Here is a 16,227-nt window from a genome sequence, read left to right on the forward strand (position 1 = left end):
AGCTGGTCGAGGAGAACGCTCCATTGGATTATGAGAGTTTGAACGAGTTCCAGATCTACTTCTTCGTGCTCAGTTTGGCGCACATTGGACACGACATTCTTGGTGATCAGGCGTCAGTTCCGGATCCTTCACGAGTACGTCACGTTGATGTGTTTCTACTGCACGAAGGCGAGTCTGTGGCGTCTGGCGCCCAAACTGGAATCTACGGATCTGAGTCGCTTGTTTGTGGCCGCCAACTTGAATTTCGATTGCTTGCCCCCGCTTGAGGATCCGCTAGATGTGGCTGCTGTGAACGAGAAGATCCTGAGCCACTCAGGCCCCCGAGTACTGACTAAGGAAGAGGATGGTGGGTACCTGGTTCTTGGAACACAGATTTCGACTGGGGCAGCTTGCCTAGCATGTATCGAGACGTCAGTCAGAATCTCCGAATGTCTTTCCGTGCGTTCTGCGACTACGTTGAGGCCACCAAATCGGAGGTCCCCATCTCTGCATGCTTCAACCCAAACCGGGATCGGCTGCAACTGTTAGCGCGTCTCAGAGCCCTGCTGGCAGCCTTTGTCGGACGTTGCATCAAGCGAGACGAAGAGCGCTTCTTTGTCCGTGCGCTATAGTGAGGGTGGGGTGGCGATATGAAGCAGCATACCTCTCATTCTGTACACCTTGGCTATGCTTGCCTTGGCAGCCTACCCCCTGGTGTGGGTCTACTCCTGGAGCATGCCACCCATGAAGCCCCCGACTTTCAACGCAATTCACCAAGTTCCTTTTGATAGCGAGCACGGTTGGACAGGGAGCGTTTTTATAATCACTGGCAGCCTGCTGCAATTGACGGTGTCGATGTACGCAGTATTTCTGTCGTCGACGAAGATGATGGCGTCTTTCCTACTCACTCCATCCATTCTCCACTCTCAGTGTAGTGCTAGTGATCGGTTTATCCTGAACTGGACTGGGCCAACCTACTTTGAGAGCATCAGAAGAGCTGTTGAATTATTCACCGGTGAGCTGCTCCAAGAGATGTGGTTGCGCCTCGTAGGAGGACCTGTGGCCTGCCGGTTACTGGGATCTGTTACCAGCACCAGCCAGTCGCGTCGTGAACCGCGTCTGGAGGCTCTGATAGACCGGCTCTTAGGCACGGTGAGCTCTCCTCTGGCCAGCCAATCTCGTGACGACACCACAGAGTGCCGCCTCCGGGAGTCCAGTCTGTCTCGAGGTGACATGAACGAGAGACTGCTAGACCGGCCCACTCGCTCTCACGCCGACGTGAAGGAGGCTATCAGAGAGCGGCGCGCAAGCACCTCCACAAATAAGCAGGCTGGGGAATCTACGTCAAACAGCCAGTCTGACATTGAGTGCGCAGTTCGGTCGGCATCTGCATCTTCGTCAGATCTCAAGGCCATAAAGGGGCACCTAAAAGAGATTGATGAAATCCTCACTGCGGAGTTAGGAGATCCCACGAACCCGCTGGATAACGCGTCGACTAGAGAGTTGTTGGAAATTCTATGCAAGCGCGAGGCGGCTAGCCGAAGGCCTTCATGATTGCGCGTGACGCCTCGTTGTCTGCCTTCATTTGCGTGTGGACAATGACTCCATGTTCCATGTTAACGCTTACCAGTGGTATGATCGCACGTGCGTTTTCAATATACGTGTAGACTTGGTCGTTGGGTACGAAGTCGCCCTCCTTCCGGGCAAGGAGGTGGACTCGACCTTCACCCTCCACCCAGTGAAGGGTGAAGTCTTCGCTCGCGTTCCAAGTCCTCGTCAGCGCTTGAATCAATGTGTTCTGCAGTTTTACAAAGCCGTCAAGCTGCGACGAACTCATGAGGTGTACATCCGTGCACGGTATCGACAATACGAGATGAATTCGCGGGTCTGCAGACTCGGGGTGGCCAACGTCCACTGCCAACTGTTCGACTTCTGAAACCATAGTGGAGCTAAATGTAGGTTTCACCAACATGCGTTACATGATACTTGATGAGACTAGCGGCCGAACGAACGCAACGTTGAGCACCAACGAAGCACTCGGCTTGAACCAAAAAGGGGCGATGACCTCCTGAGTGAAGGGGCGCATGCCAAAAAGATCCTCGAGCAAATCGCTCATCTGACCATACGATAAAATCAAGCAACTGTCAGAGACGTAGCCCAGTGCGAAACCTCTGGATCTGGCCAGACTGTGGCCCCCCATAAGAACGCCGCCAGCGGCGCGCCACGGCAAGCCGGCCAGCCGGGATTGCGCCATCTCTAACATGTCATTGTCCAGCAGAGGGTTGAGGACTTCGTTGTGGAACGGCACAGTTTTGGCCGCCTTGGTCGCGAATCGGCGATCAGGCTCGAGTTCGTGACGAAAGTCTCGAAGGTGAACACCCCTGGGCCGTTCGGTCAGCTTCGTCTTTGGCGCAGACCACCTCCTAAAAAATTGGTCTGAGGAGGATACTTGGGAGGTCACTCGGTAGGGAGGGTGCCTTCTAAAGAGACCCTCCATTTCGCTGCGCTCCATCGGGAAGATCAGCGCTCCGTCAGAAGGCACCCCTCGTTGAAGAGCATCCATGCTGATTAACGTAGCGTCGTCGAGGACTGGGAACAGAGGCATGAATGGAGTTGGCGAGCGCAGCAGCAGATAATTAGGTCGGCGGGATGGAGGCATGCGTCGGTGCCGACAGAGCACTTCCACAGCCCTCCTACGATGCTCTTCCCAACCAATGGAAGCTAAATTCCGAAGGGGGAAGGTCAGCTGCCCTGCCTCGTACAGGACGCGTTCACGTTCGTATACGCCTAACGGCACAGTCTGCCGTCTGGTCAGGAGCGTCCACAGGGCGCTGCCCCAGGCCGACGGGAGGAGCACATCGAAGCCGTCGAGGCACACTCCCGCAGAACTCTGCCTGACAGGGAAGACCAGCAGTGGCATCGCCTTTTCCGGCTTCGGAAAAGCCTTCGGTTGGCTGGCTACTTGGCGGAGTCCTTCGGCAGACTGCTGCAACTCGGCCCTGCGCTTTCGGAGTCGGTCTAGTACGGTACGTATGTTCCGGCGTTTTCGTGATCGCGTGGTCACCTTTCGAGGACGTGATTCGCGTGCCTCTTGGCAAGTGGCCAGAAAAGACTCATCCAGCTCCATCGGAGGCCAGTCAGTTACCCAGGCTGGGAGGTCAAGGGGGACGTCTGGGCGTATCGAGCGAACCGTGTTGGAGCGCGGAGGCCTGGGTCCCAGCACCGTGGGGGCCTTGACACTCAGCGGCCAGCACATATGGGATGGAAACGGAAGAGGCTGGTGGTGAAACCGAGTTGCCTCCCGCCATATTTTCCCTGCCTCCGTCCCTTTGCACTCAGTTGTCAACGAGATACAGTTCTGAAGCACTCTCAGCGCATTGCGACCCCGAATTTCGAAGCAACTGACACTGTTTATCTGACGAGCCTTTGTTGGGGGCAGCCCGTGCAGAAGGTCCAGCGAGTCCTGGTTATACAGCTGCACCGCGGTACGGAGGGCTTGGGAGATGCTTGGGAGGGCCGCTGGGTGGACCCAAAGGCACAAGGAACCAGCAAGGCCCAGCAGGTAGGCGTCGCCGAGGGACTCGTCGCAGTAGAGCTCCACCTTCATCCGCCGCGACCCGTTGAGGACATCGGGAGGAACAGTGACCAGAGTCGACCTAAGAATCCGATTAAGGACCTGCAAGCTCCCGTTCCCCGAAATCTCGATCAGCTCAAGGTAGGACCTGTCATGCACAAGGCACTTGTGTTTCGAGTAACGGTAGGCCTTTCGTCGTGTCTTCTCGCACTGCCTCGCGGCCAGGTGGTGACCCCAAAATTTCTCCATGTGAAAGCGCTTTGCATGCCACAAATGCGTCTCCAGCCACGTCGCCTGCGATGACCGTCCAGCGTACTCCAGAGCCAGGTCCACAACGCGCCGCCTTCGCTTTTGTCGGCGACCTTCCTTGGGGGGCGCGACAAGAAGCTCATTCATCAGGTTCCCTCGGAGCCGTTGGGGCACTCTGAAAGGGTTGTGGCTTGCGGCTCGTCTGCGGAGTTGCTTTGGCACCCGTTGAAACTGCCTGGCATTGGGTTTCGTCTGTTTAAGGTCTTTCAGCAGCTGCTGGACGTCGTTTTCGCGCGCCTGGGTGAGTTTCAGGACGGAGACCAAAGGCGGCAGAGGGGTCTCCATTTTATTTCCCGGTTTTAGTGTTCCTGGGAGCGCAATATATTCTGCGAGGAGTGTTTGCTACGTAGACCAGGCATCGGCTGCTACGCAGACCAGACATCGGTTGTTTGGGCAGGCGAAAAATACGTCATTCTACATGGACACACTATCATTTGCCCCCCGAGGCAAGAAAGGTAAGCTCTGCCTCACCCCCTAAGCAGTTCAACACTACCATTTCGGCGACCGCCCCACTCCTGTGAAGATCTGGCACGCCTTCCTTGAGGTTGTCATCGCCTGCGCGGTGACCGTGTTGTTTTTCATGGCAATCATCGTGCTGCCAGTGGTCCTCTGCATCCCACTTCTTTCTGCCATGGAAAGCGCCTCCTTTATACTGGTCATCCTGGCGCCGTGTTTCGTGATCTATGGCGTGCTGTTGTCCTCTCTCAGCTACAGACGTGTGAATGTGTGATATAAAATGCCTAAAAGATGGCTGCACGATCCCTCAGACTGCAGAGAGGAGATTCACTGTTAGTATCAGCCGCATTTTTCGAAGGGGGTGCGCGGATAAGTGTCACAGAGCCATCGGAGGTTGACGCAAACGGCGTTCGCATGCTGGCAGCTGTGCAGTACTGGATTCCGGGAGGGGCCTTCATAGAGCTTTTCGCATTAGGTCCCAGCACCTTGAACGTCGTCGGAATCACCGTGGTTGAGCCTTCGCTCTCGAAGTCTTATCACCGATTGCAGCTGGAACGGTTCTTTGACGTATACAAGTCTCGAATCAGTCTGCGGCGAACGGAAGGGCTGCCACCGCCAAACGTGGCTGTATGGGGGGCCAACCCAGAGACGGCGGGGCTTACATTCTCAATACTGATTTCCAAGTTGGTGTCTCAATTCGGCTGCGCCACCGCTGTGGACCTCAATCCGTGGTCCAGCAGGTCTGCCCTGTATTCGTCCCTTCCTGGCACCATTGGTTGCGCAGTGGTCAGATCGTTACACCATGATGTCAACAATGCTGGAGTGTGCTTTCCAGTTGGATCCCACGACGAGTCGACCAGCATGGAGACCTACTTGAGCGCAGTGAACCTCCTGCGTGCGCGTGTGTTCGGACGCACGCCCGTTGCACGCGAGGGTAAAACCGAAGATCAAGAGGACTCCGAGGACAACGTCGAAGAGCGCACCATTGTGTTCCGGCAAGCAGAAACCAAGGAGCATTTTGGAGGATGCATTGTCATGTTGCCAACGCGCTGCGCTGACGCGGTCGTTTCTCGGCTGGTCCCGGATATCGTCGTTCTGGCATTGGGACCCCATGGCGTGTTCCCTGGGGTGGAGGTGGTGCGTGTAGAGGAACCATCCGGGTTGGTAGTGCAGGAGACCTGTGAAGGTGGCGAGCGGATCGACTTGTTCGACAGGCACCGATGGTTCAACTACTTTTTCGGATTCCCCGTACCTTTCGGCAGACGAGGAGCTTCCGACGTAACGAAACCAGGTCCCAGCTCCTGGACCGGCCACGCCGCAGCAATTCCTCTTAACTCGTTGACCCAAACAGCCAACTACTCGGCGCTCACGCCCCTCACGGCGACGCTGGCCGCCCAGACTCCCGAGGTGACCCTGGTGACCATCGAGCTCGGCCGCGTGTCCAAGTATCACGGGCCTGTGCAAGAACTGGCTGGCGTGGTGCTCTTCGTGAGCTCGGCCACCGTCATGACCGACGTTCCTGTGAGCGCGGTGACGGGAGCGCTTCACGTGGAGGAAGCGGCAGGCGACGGCATGTGGACCGACGACAGTCCCGCACGGCTCAAGGTCACTGGGCACGCCGCGGTGCTCAACCAACTGCCTCTCCATGGGGTTACCCGGCAGGCAGCCGTTCTCGTCGTGGTTCCCACGCCACGAGTGCCACCGATGCGTTGGTTGCCAGGCATTGAAATGATGGCCATCCGCCACGAAGAGACTTAAAGACCGAGAAGACTTGCCTCAACTTGCTGGCTGTGCCGGCTGACGTCCATGGAGTACATTACAAAAGCTACAGTCCACATACAGAGCATGACCGAGCCGATAGAATAAACGATGTACTGCATGAGAAGTCCTCGTACACCCACGTTGGCAGACTGGGTCACGGGACTGTTGGTGAAGAGGCTGTGAACGAAGAGCATCGATGGATCTACGCCTGCGCTGATCATGGCCAGGTCGCCATTGTAGACATCCAGCAGCAAATCTCCCACGCACATTAGGACGACACCTGGATACACGCACTGGAAGAATCGGTCGATTCGCAGCGCTACTCGGTATGAGTCCATGACGGAGGGACTAGAGTTCTCCACCGCGTTTAGCACGGCGTACATTTCATAGCTGGTGTCGGCGCAGTCCAGGAAAGCGTTTATGCTGTTGTTGGTGGGACTGGTCAGATATGAACCGATAGAGCTGCGGGGGGCGCACAGGGTTAGACATGTTTCGGTATTCCGAGTCGCAGTCAGGGATGCTTCAGCATTTCGGCCGCGCAAAGTGGGCAACCGCTGAGGTACGGCTGTTGGGAGCGGTATCGTCGTCCTGCGAGGGGTGGCGTGCACATGGATTGGCGTGCGATTCATTGGCGTGCTTTCACCTGCGAACTGCTGCTCCAGGCGACGAAAGACCATATCGCAAGCCCGAACATAGGCCGCAGTGGCCATGTCGCTGGACGTCTGAAGGGAGTGATGGACCAAGCTGACCACCGTTGTCTCCACGGCAGGTATCACCAACAGTACGAGGCAGCGGCTTTGAAAGTCCTCCAGAACTGTAGAAGTGGTGGTCATCACCTCGACGTCGGGGTTCACGTTCATAATGGTGAAGGCCGTCAGCATCAGTGAGAAAGCGAAAGTTACTCGGTCGTACCAATACCAAGGCATCCAGAAGGTCACGTAACCGAAGAGGAGCATAAAGCACAGAGGTACAACGACGTTGTTGCAGATGTACATGGAGTTTCGAATGACCTTGAGGCTAAGGATAACAACCGGAATTTGCCGATCTTGTAGGCCTGCCACCAGATTGTCATCAGACGTGAGATACAGGTGGCTCAAGTTCACGGCGGCCACGGAGAACTCACTCTGCACCTGAAGGGCCGCAGATTGACGCGAGTCCTCGACGTTCCCCGCGTTCACCAGGTACGAGGAGTCGTCGCTTTCCCACGGCATGAAGGAGATGTTGCAGGAGTGGTCGTCGAACGGGTAGCGAGGCAGCCACATTTGGCAAAGTGAGCTGAGAACCAAGGTCCGTGTCCACTCCACGTTCCAGCCCCTAGCGAGGCGAGCGTGGTTGTCATACACGTGGATGCGGTAAATGTAATTGAGAGTCTCGTTGACGTTGGCCTCGCTTTGCTCCGAAGGGACCACAAGGGGAACCCACACCTCCGAGTTACCTGGCGAATCGGCATACACGGCAACAGTGTCCCGTTCAGAGTCCCAGTTGGGGTCGTAGTCCTTCCCAATAAAGGCCAATCGCTCATCGTGCCAGCGCAGCACCAACTCAACCAGACTCCTCATGACTCCGGTGGAACAGTCAAACTCCACCAGCTGCTTGAAGCGGACATCCAGAGCTACGTAGACCTTCGGCACGCCTCCAATCAGGATGGTGCCTTCGGGAGACGATGTGATCTGCGGAATGGTGACGAGGTGGTCGTGGATCGCCCAGCGCGCGTTCCCATCCATCGTCCAGGGCTTGGGTCTATCCTTAGAGGCTGATACAGTGCGGGTGAACGACTCTGATGAGGAAGCCCTCTGGCCGGCTCTCTGCGGCCGTTGCCGCGCGGGTCGCGGTTTAGGCACATGTTTGGAGTTGAGCCGTCTCGGAGGCGTCGGATGCGGTCTGTGGTGACACTGAGACAGCCTCACACATTAAAGTCAAACAACGAAGCCATTAGCAGTACTAGGAGGGCTGTGAGCAGCAGAACACGGCCTAGGCGACCTAGCAGCATTAAATCAAGATTCTTCGCTTTCTTCGCTGCTGGAAACGAAATCCCACAGGCTATCGGCGGCGGCGACGTAATCGAACCTGAGCATGTCCGGCTGATGAGGCTGGACAACGGGGGGGTTCGATTCTTCCAGGACGTGCTTTCTTGGCTGGCGTACTACCTCCCTTACGGGAGCCATTATCGACGTGTTGTCGTCTACCGTAGCCGGTGTGGTGCCCGCCATTTTCGGGAGATTGTCGTAAGGCGAGGGTACATCCAGTAGCGCCTCGATGTGAACCAGGTGGGATTCGGGAAGGGATCGCAGCTCAGTGGCTTCATTCGACAGAGACTTCTGTATTTCCAAGTGTTTATGAAGACAGGCTTCACTGCAAAACGATTCGTACAGATCTTTGTCATAAATCTCGAGAGAGCCAGTGTCCAGGATCCAACTGCCTCCAGCAGCACTACGTGGAGCCAGTCTGCACCCGACCATGCCGCAGATGCCGTCGTTGCTGCGCTCCTGGGCCACATCCAGCCACTCAGATGGCTTTAGTAATAGTTTCACACAATCTGCGGTGGAAGGAGAGAACTTTCCATGTCGATCAACGCAGTGCGATTGCAGAAGAAACCGAGCCTTGTGCTTTCGACAGGCCTGGACAAAGTCTCGAGGTACCGACATGAATCCAACTCAAACGTGGATTTTTGATGAAGTTTGGTCGCTACCTAGAGCTGGCTGCCTACCCTGAGGTCAGGGAGCACTACATTGCGTACAAGGACCTAAAGAAGGCCATCAAGGTCATCACTGGAGCCGATGCTACCAGCTTCACAATCAATGAGGTGGCGTCCAATTTTGGCAACATTCCTGCGCTTGCTGGGTCGCTCTATCGGCCGCCGGAAAGCCGATTTCAAGATCTTCTGAATCATGAGCTCAAGAAGGTGAACACTTTCTACACGTCGACTTATGAGGCCGTGCTGCTGTCATTCAAAGCCATCCTTGCGGAACTCAGCGACGGAAACGGTGCAGCAGGCGCTATTCCCAAGCTCCAAGCCGTCGCAAGTCAGATTCTGATGCTGGAGTCCTTTCAGAGATGGAATTTCACAGGCTTCCGGAAAATTACAAAGAAGTATGATAAGCATAACAAGAGTACCTCCTGCGCGTGGTACATGGCCCGTGTGCAAAAAGAAGCATTCATGACCTTGGACACCACCATTCTGCTTTGCGTCCTGTCGCAGGCAGCGGGGCGCGCCCGACAGGCTGGTCTCGTATGTCACGTCTTCAATCTGGGCTCCTCAACGGGCAGTCAGGAGGAGTCGTTGGACCGGTCGGCTGGCAGTTCTCATGTCACGCAAGTGCATTCAGTTGTGGACGCCGATTCAGCGGAGGCGTGCAGCCGTCGAAGCAGTGCCTTGGCGTCGGAAGAAGCCATGAAACCGTCACTGAAGCCCCTCCCTCTGAACGAGAAGGTCACGCACTCTAAATTCCTTGTAGACGCTGACGATAGCATCAAGGTCAAGATTTACCTCTCCATGATGTACATGTACCTTGTGCCGGAGCACCTGCATGAGGCCGTCGCCCTGGCCCTCTCGTCGAACCAAGGCTGGAAAAACCTCGACAAGTTCATGGTCTCCAGGCATCAGTGCGCCCGCGGCGTGGCATACATGGATAGCAGCGATTTGAAAATCTTCAACCTATCCGTGGCGAAGCACCACGATTCTCCGAATGTGTGGAGGGTGCGGTGGTTTGGACCTCTTAGCGCTACGAAGTCCAAAAGCGTTGTTCTGGAACTGGCAGACGTTCGAGAGCCCTCCTACCACTGGTCAGAGTCCAACTCGGCACCGACGGAGCGCGACTTGCTGCTGTCAGTTGAGCTGCTTTCTGCCATGATGCAGGGCCGCGCTGACTGGAGCACCGTGGCAAAGCACTGCCGCAGTGATGCTCAACGAGCCCTGGCCCAACAAGCCTTCGAGGAGCTGCCGGGTTTGGAGAATCGGATTCAGATCTGGTCCTCGCGTAATGTCTTCCGAGACGGCAGCTTCTTCATCACGCTGGACGAGAACGTACGTTTGGTGAGGTATGAGAAGGACCAGGCGCTAATGCCTTACACGGAGGTTCTGTCGGGAGACTTTTCGAGACCCATGGAGTTCTCTCTGTTGGATATATCTGCTCTGGAATCCCAGAAGAAGGACAAAACAAGCGCTCTGAGGCACATCATGGGGTTGCCCACTGTCACGGAGCTGTTTGCGTTCACGCCCTACGCGCATGCTTTGTACTCCCTCGCAGCGGATAGCGAGCAGGGGGCTCTGTCCACTCCGTCGTGGTTCAAATTCCTCCTGAAGGAATCGCTCAAGAACAAAGTTGAAGTCACTCAGGTGAAGGTCGACGTGAAGCCCTCAACCTTGTTGCCCCAGAAGACCCCCGAGCTGCCGATTTCGCTTGAGCTGGCCGCAGACGACGAAAGCGAGCGTGGTGCGCCCAGCGAGCATCGCTACGTGGGGCTTCGCAATATGTCGGAGCTACGGGAACCCCTGATGCGTGAGGTCCGCACAAGGTCCCACGGGAATGTCGGGGTTTTGGAGCGGCTTCAGAACGGCGCTGTCAACGTCTTTGATTGTTTAGTGCAGTCGATTTTCTCGCAGCCCGCTCCCTTGGACAGCAGAGAGGCCAGCAAGACCACTGTTAGAGTGGAACCCAAAACGTTCTTCGCCAATGAGAGGACTCTGCTGCAATGGATGAACACTGCGGTGCTGATCTCCACGATTTCTATCACACTTCTCAACTTGGGCTCACGTACCAGTCGAGTTGGCGGACTCATTCTGAGTCCCGTTGCAATATTTTTCCTGGTGTACTCCTACCGAGTTTACTGGCGGCGATCTCAAGCTCTAGAACGAAAAGAAGCCATCGACTACAACGATCGCTTTGGCCCTACTGTGCTGGTGGTGTCGCTGGTTGCCGCTCTTAGCATGATTCTGATTCTCAACATCTGGGAGATGCTGGACGTCTTGGACAACGAGACATACGCGCCGCTAGCGCCAACGCCTCTGCCAAGTCGCCTTTAAACTTTCTTGCACTCTAACCTTGTGTCAGGAAAACAGCATTACTGTCAATATTAGTGAATTGAATCATGCCACGACGGGACGAACCGCCTGTGGCGACAATAAAGTCCGAGAAGTCCTCAACAGTGCACCGCAACCGCTCCACTCGAGGTAAGCCGCGAAGTCGCTCCTGCAAGCGCGAGAGGAAACCAAAGCGAGACGAACGACACTCCTATGCGCCTGGGGACTTCAACAGCGGTGGAGAGCTCCGCGAGCGCAAGACCGAAGATCGTCACCTAACGGAACTACACACGCTTCCCCCTGTGGCTATTAACTCTTCGGGGTTCAAATTGTCTGACTTTAGAGACGACCAGGGTCAGTCCATCCTAGGAAACGGATGCTTCGGCACTGTTAAGAAGATCGTGCACAAATCCACTGGGGAGGTGATGGCGTTGAAGGTGGTCCCTAAGAGCCTCATCGAGAAGCACGGGCTCCTGAAGCAAATGAAGAGGGAGATCCAGATCCACGCGACCGTGGAGCATCCCCACATTGTGCGCCACCGCTTCCATCTTGAGGACGACGACAATTTCTATCTTGGTATGGAGTACGCCACCGGCGGTGGGCTTTTCAAAACTCTTCGAGCTGCTCGCACATTCAAGCCTTCGACGGCCAGTCGATACATTTACGAGGTGTTGCTGGCTACGCAGTTTCTTCACTCGCACGGCATTATTCACCGTGATTTGAAGCCCGAAAATCTGCTACTCTTTAAAACTGACACCGGCGAAAGCACTATCAAGCTTTCTGACTTCGGTTGGTCTAACGAGAGTAACTCCGAGAAGCAAGGCCGCCTGACATTCTGCGGCACGCTCGAGTACCTTGCGCCTGAGATGGTCCAGGGCCACGCTCACGACACGTCGTTGGACATGTGGGCTGTGGGAGTGCTGCTTTACGAGTTTCTATGCGGTATGGCGCCCTTCACAGGCAACGCTGCCCAAGATGTTTTTTCCAAGATAGTGCAGGGACGAGTCCGTTTTCCGGGTGGCCTGGACGTGGATGCCGTTGATATGATCATGCGTCTCCTTCGGCGGGACCCTGCTGAACGTTTGACAGCAGAGAAGGCGCTCCTGCACCCGTTTATCACCAAGTACCGGCAATCTGACAGCCACGTAAGCACGTCGGTTGAGAGGGATGACTCCAGTGACATCTCCAAGCGGCAACTAAAGGCGCGCGTGACTGAGCTAGAGCACCTCCTGTACGGCAAACGGCAACGCGTAACTGACCTTACCAAGGATGTTACCAAGCTGAAGCAGCAAAACACTGCTTTGGAGGTCAAGGCCCGGAAACTCAACCACGTGGAGACCAACGTGCTCAATCCACTGGCAACAGTGCTGGTACGGGCGACGGGCGCTGGCAATGGGCTTGCTGGATCAAGGCCTACGGATACCTGTGGAATAGACGAGTTCGTGGACCTCGCTTTGGGGCTAGAGGAGTCCCTCTACGGCGCTAGAGCTCGTCTCAAGGAGGTGGAAGCCGAAAACGCACGTCTCATGTCCTCTCTCGGTGAAACACTGACTGCGAGATCGAACCAGAAAGAGGAGAATGATAGGTTGCAAGTATTAGTGTCCACTCTTGAGCATGAGCTTGATGAGCAACCTCTGCGACTCGATGAAATCGAGCAGAAGTATCTAGACGAGATCGACAAGCTCAAAGTACTCTTGCGAGCGAGAAAGGAGAACAGCATGAGGCGCGAAGAAAGCGGTCCGAGAATACGAGAGGTGAGCACTCCAAAGGATGGAGAGGGCATATTTTTTGTTGACGCCGTGAACCGCCATCTCGACATGACTCTTGAAAGTGGGTGCCCCGGTGACGTCTGACGCAGGCATGCAGCATCTTCACAATGGAGAGAAGGCGACTCGACGATTGCGAAAGGAGAACACTCGGCTCAGTGCAAGTTTAGCGCAGACGCAGAGCAATCTCCTGGAAGAGAAACAACGAGTGGTTTCATTTCGAAGCAACTCCAAGAACAGGACACGTCGCAACCGGTTGGAAGGATCTATTGGGTTAGCAGGGCTGCGCGACCGCCGTCGGGTACCCGAGACGGAACGCTCTGCGTCGTCCGAGGATACATTCCGGGATATGGAGTCCCTTCATCGCAAGTTTTTGGACACGTACTCCCAGCGACACGACTCCCAGTCCAGCTCGCATGTGTCCTCTATTATGTCGAAGCTGTGATGGTGCACAAACGTCGTTTCGCGAATGAACCGCGCATTCGCCCTATTGGCGCTGGGCTTAGGGACGCAAAGCCCAGAGTTCCGCCAGTCTAACATCTTCATCGTTTGTCTGAAGTCCGAGGCGACCAGCTCCACCGCTGACTCAGCGTCCTCAATCGCGTCCCATGTGGAAGCTTCGCTGAATCGACTTGTGCGTCGCGAGGTTCTGCATCACATCAATGCCGTCGCATTTGAGGTGCATGATGTGCGTGCATCGGAGCTGGAGAGCATCACCAAGCTACTGCTCGAGTCGCACACGGATGTGGACTTTGTCGAGGTCGACTCGATAGTAGACGAAATCAGTCCCAGACACGACGCTGAAACTAGCTCCTTCAGTGACGACACCTTGAAGCAGATGAACTACCTGACAGCAGCACACGTCGAAGAGTCTTGGCGCCTACTTGGAGGCTTATGTTACCGCAGAGAGGCGTTGGTGACTGTAATCGATTCAGGCATCGACCGTCATCACCCTGCACTCAGTGAGTCTATTTACATCAACGAGTTGGAAAAAAAAGGGGTTACGGCCAAAGATGACGACCACAACAACTACGTTGACGACGTGTCCGGTTTCAATATGCACTCCAACGACGGCAACGTTGAGGACTTTAACGGCCATGGAACACATGTAGCAGGAATCATCTTAGCGACGACCAGCGTACCAATGGATTGCTCTGACGAGAAACCCAACATACGTCTTCTCCCATGCAAATTTCTCGGAAAGGACGGTTACGGAACGGTGCTCAATGCCGTGCGATGCATCGACTACGCCATCCACATGGGCGCGGAGGTGATCAACAACTCGTGGGGATCGCGAATCTTCTCGCCGACATGTCAACGCGCCATAGAACGCGCTCAAACTGCTGGTATCCTCATTGTAAGTGCCGCAGGGAACTACACCGTGGACATGGACAAGCATCACTATTACCCAGGATCCTACAAGGGCCCTTCACACGTCGTCGTCGCCGCAACCGACAACCAACACATGGCGGATTTTTCTAACTACGGTGCCGAGACCGTGACATTAGGAGCTCCGGGAATCGATATTCTGTCGTCCGTGCCGGGCGGCAGCATGCAGCGCTTCAGCGGCACCAGCCAGAGCGCGCCCATCGTTTCCGGCGTGGCAGTGCTGCTCCGAATGGCTCACCCCAAACTGAAAAGCTCCGAAATCAAATTCTTATTGGAGCGGGGTTGCGACCCCAGCGCCGCAGGACCATTCGTCCACTGTGGCGGAATTCTCAATGCAAGCAGCAGCCTGAGGCTCGCTCTTCAACTAGCAAACCCAGATTGAAGCACACGTTGAGCTTGTCATGTCTATATACTATATGAGTTGTTGTCAGATCACAGGATTTCTTCTCTGAGAGTTCGAGTGGAGAGATGAGGATATCACGGCAGAAGAGTAGCTTCGGAACATGAGTTCCAGGACGTGCCTGTCGAACACGGCTCTGCATGAGGGACCCCTACAGCACCTACGGGCAATATTTGTACATGTACTGCCGCCAGAGAACCATGATCACGTAGACGACCACCACTGACTTGAGAAGGGTCAGGGAGGTCCCTATTGCGTACAATTGACGGGCACTCGACATCCCAAACAGTGCCAACACCCCGGCCTGTTTCAGAACTCTTTGCGGCTCACGGAAATGCAGGCGATCTCTACTGAGCAGTCCAACAAGAACCATAAAAAGAGAGCAGTTTGCTCGACCGAGAAGGTGCCCTGGCTCAACAACTGCGTCACGAAAGCGGCCCCGCCTTACTGCTGCTGCAGCCGCACGTGCAACGGTCTTGTTTACACTGATGACATTTTCAAAGATGCTAACATCCACATCAATCAAGGGCGACTGGTCTAATGTTCCCTCAAAATCAGCACTCACAGGAAGAGTAAAACACTAGCAGACTGGAACGAATTCGGGGAAGACGGCTCATTGCCAGGCCGATCGACGTCAAACTAACGGCAACCACTCCGGCGTGTTCTCTTGTGTAGGACTCTTTCGCATCTCACCCACAACCGAAAAAGGAGAGCTTCTGACTGAACACCATTTTTTACCGGCGGGAATTCTTTTCCCTCTCAAGCCTGTCGCGGCGCAGGCCACTAATCTTCTCGCGTCGAGCCGCAGCGCGTTCCTTCCTGGCCTCCCGTCGGTCCTTCTTGGAGGCTTTCTTGCTGATGGCCCGCTCAACCACGGGCGCCACGGAGGTCGTCGGGTCGGGCGCTACGCCCAGTGTGGGCTCCACGACCTCTGCCACCCGAGGTTGCAGGTACCAAGGGCAACCGCTGCTGACCGTGGCGAACTCTGATGTGGTCTGAGCACCGTGGCCAAGGTCTTCCAAATATTTTGTATGAAGCACGTTGCTCTCAACATACGACTGCTCCTCGTCAGCGAAAAGGTTCAGATGCCGCGACGTGGGTTCATGGCGATCCTCCCACTGTCTTCTTGCTTTTTTGAGGGCCCTTTTCTCCGCCTTTTGTTCCCTAGTTTCGCGGTCCTCCATATCTACCTTCGTTGACGGCGCCGTCCAACCGCGACGCCTGGACGCATCAACGTCTCCCATTCGATGATAGAGACCTGCGACCCGCGAGTTCAGCTGTTGGTCTTGTTCTGTGCGCGCTTCAGCAGCTACTTTTTCCGCGTGCCGCGCTTCATCGCGCTTAACGCGTTGTCGGTTGTCCTCTCTGTAGAGATGCCACCTCTTCTGCGGCAAGATATTCAAACCTCCATGACCACCCATATAAATTCGCGATATGCACGCAACACCTCACGCTTCGAGCCCGATTCGCCTGTTCGTGAACTGAAGCATGAGAAAGGCCAGGAGGCGAAATACGACCACTAGACCAACCAACATCCACAGGTTAAAGGCCAGAGATGCCTTGGAGCCTGCAA

At 55.5% G+C, this 16,227-nt stretch overlaps 11 protein-coding genes across 17 annotated transcripts; 6 read left to right on the forward strand and 5 right to left on the reverse strand.

Annotated features, from left to right (window-relative positions):
• Positions 1–147: 147 nt before the first annotated feature.
• KVP17_003227 (uncharacterized protein) lies at positions 148–1,533 on the forward strand (the record flags this gene model as incomplete). 3 transcript variants are annotated; one of them, XM_068520269.1, is made up of 3 exons in its annotated part: positions 148–346; positions 373–610; positions 639–1,533. In XM_068520269.1, 3 exons carry the CDS (start codon positions 148–150, stop codon positions 1,531–1,533), a joined length of 1,332 nt encoding a protein of 443 aa, XP_068373595.1. The 3 variants fall into 3 exon arrangements, with proteins under 3 accessions (XP_068373595.1, XP_068373597.1, XP_068373596.1); XM_068520271.1 differs by lacking the exons at positions 148–346; positions 639–1,533 and having other exon boundaries at positions 429–611; XM_068520270.1 differs by lacking the exons at positions 148–346; positions 373–610 and having other exon boundaries at positions 667–1,533.
• Positions 1,534–1,954: 421 nt separating this feature from the next.
• KVP17_003228 (uncharacterized protein) lies at positions 1,955–4,147 on the reverse strand (the record flags this gene model as incomplete). Its single annotated transcript, XM_068520272.1, has 1 exon — positions 1,955–4,147. One exon carries the CDS (start codon positions 4,145–4,147, stop codon positions 1,955–1,957), a length of 2,193 nt encoding a protein of 730 aa, XP_068373598.1.
• Positions 4,148–4,280: 133 nt separating this feature from the next.
• Positions 4,281–6,050, forward strand: KVP17_003233 (uncharacterized protein; the record flags this gene model as incomplete). Of its 2 annotated transcripts, XM_068520279.1 has the most annotated exons (4): positions 4,281–4,317; positions 4,345–4,588; positions 4,630–6,013; positions 6,039–6,050. In XM_068520279.1, the coding sequence occupies 4 exons, from the start codon at positions 4,281–4,283 to the stop codon at positions 6,048–6,050; spliced, it is 1,677 nt and encodes a 558-aa protein (XP_068373605.1). The 2 variants fall into 2 exon arrangements, with proteins under 2 accessions (XP_068373605.1, XP_068373604.1); XM_068520278.1 differs by lacking the exons at positions 4,630–6,013; positions 6,039–6,050 and having other exon boundaries at positions 4,345–4,592.
• Positions 5,114–5,965, reverse strand: KVP17_003232 (uncharacterized protein; the record flags this gene model as incomplete). Its single annotated transcript, XM_068520277.1, has 1 exon — positions 5,114–5,965. The coding sequence occupies one exon, from the start codon at positions 5,963–5,965 to the stop codon at positions 5,114–5,116; it is 852 nt and encodes a 283-aa protein (XP_068373603.1).
• Positions 6,051–6,072: 22 nt separating the features above from the next.
• Positions 6,073–8,069, reverse strand: KVP17_003229 (uncharacterized protein; the record flags this gene model as incomplete). 2 transcript variants are annotated; one of them, XM_068520274.1, is made up of 2 exons in its annotated part: positions 6,073–7,960; positions 7,987–8,069. In XM_068520274.1, the coding sequence occupies 2 exons, from the start codon at positions 8,067–8,069 to the stop codon at positions 6,073–6,075; spliced, it is 1,971 nt and encodes a 656-aa protein (XP_068373600.1). The 2 variants fall into 2 exon arrangements, with proteins under 2 accessions (XP_068373600.1, XP_068373599.1); XM_068520273.1 differs by lacking the exon at positions 7,987–8,069 and having other exon boundaries at positions 6,073–7,803.
• Positions 8,070–8,073: 4 nt separating this feature from the next.
• On the reverse strand, positions 8,074–8,724 carry KVP17_003230 (uncharacterized protein; the record flags this gene model as incomplete). The annotated part of the gene is made up of 1 exon (XM_068520275.1): positions 8,074–8,724. One exon carries the CDS (start codon positions 8,722–8,724, stop codon positions 8,074–8,076), a length of 651 nt encoding a protein of 216 aa, XP_068373601.1.
• A 26-nt stretch (positions 8,725–8,750) lies between these two features.
• KVP17_003231 (uncharacterized protein) lies at positions 8,751–11,102 on the forward strand (the record flags this gene model as incomplete). The annotated part of the gene is made up of 1 exon (XM_068520276.1): positions 8,751–11,102. The coding sequence occupies one exon, from the start codon at positions 8,751–8,753 to the stop codon at positions 11,100–11,102; it is 2,352 nt and encodes a 783-aa protein (XP_068373602.1).
• A 65-nt stretch (positions 11,103–11,167) lies between these two features.
• Positions 11,168–13,310, forward strand: KVP17_003225 (uncharacterized protein; the record flags this gene model as incomplete). Of its 3 annotated transcripts, XM_068520261.1 has the most annotated exons (2): positions 11,168–12,929; positions 12,958–13,310. In XM_068520261.1, the coding sequence occupies 2 exons, from the start codon at positions 11,168–11,170 to the stop codon at positions 13,308–13,310; spliced, it is 2,115 nt and encodes a 704-aa protein (XP_068373591.1). The 3 variants fall into 3 exon arrangements, with proteins under 3 accessions (XP_068373591.1, XP_068373593.1, XP_068373592.1); XM_068520263.1 differs by lacking the exon at positions 12,958–13,310 and having other exon boundaries at positions 11,168–12,952; XM_068520262.1 differs by lacking the exon at positions 11,168–12,929 and having other exon boundaries at positions 12,960–13,310.
• A 24-nt stretch (positions 13,311–13,334) lies between these two features.
• Positions 13,335–14,636, forward strand: KVP17_003224 (uncharacterized protein; the record flags this gene model as incomplete). The annotated part of the gene is made up of 1 exon (XM_068520260.1): positions 13,335–14,636. One exon carries the CDS (start codon positions 13,335–13,337, stop codon positions 14,634–14,636), a length of 1,302 nt encoding a protein of 433 aa, XP_068373590.1.
• A 352-nt stretch (positions 14,637–14,988) lies between these two features.
• Positions 14,989–15,195, forward strand: KVP17_003223 (uncharacterized protein; the record flags this gene model as incomplete). The annotated part of the gene is made up of 1 exon (XM_068520259.1): positions 14,989–15,195. The coding sequence occupies one exon, from the start codon at positions 14,989–14,991 to the stop codon at positions 15,193–15,195; it is 207 nt and encodes a 68-aa protein (XP_068373589.1).
• A 193-nt stretch (positions 15,196–15,388) lies between these two features.
• On the reverse strand, positions 15,389–16,075 carry KVP17_003226 (uncharacterized protein; the record flags this gene model as incomplete). Its single annotated transcript, XM_068520264.1, has 1 exon — positions 15,389–16,075. One exon carries the CDS (start codon positions 16,073–16,075, stop codon positions 15,389–15,391), a length of 687 nt encoding a protein of 228 aa, XP_068373594.1.
• Between the last annotated feature and the right edge of the window lie 152 nt (positions 16,076–16,227).

Source organism: the organism of the source record quoted next (genome assembly GCF_019968985.1).
Source record: "MAG: Porospora cf. gigantea B chromosome Unknown PgB_NODE_504_length_16227_cov_124.674, whole genome shotgun sequence".
Taxonomy (NCBI): domain Eukaryota; phylum Apicomplexa; class Conoidasida; order Eugregarinorida; family Porosporidae; genus Porospora; species Porospora cf. gigantea B.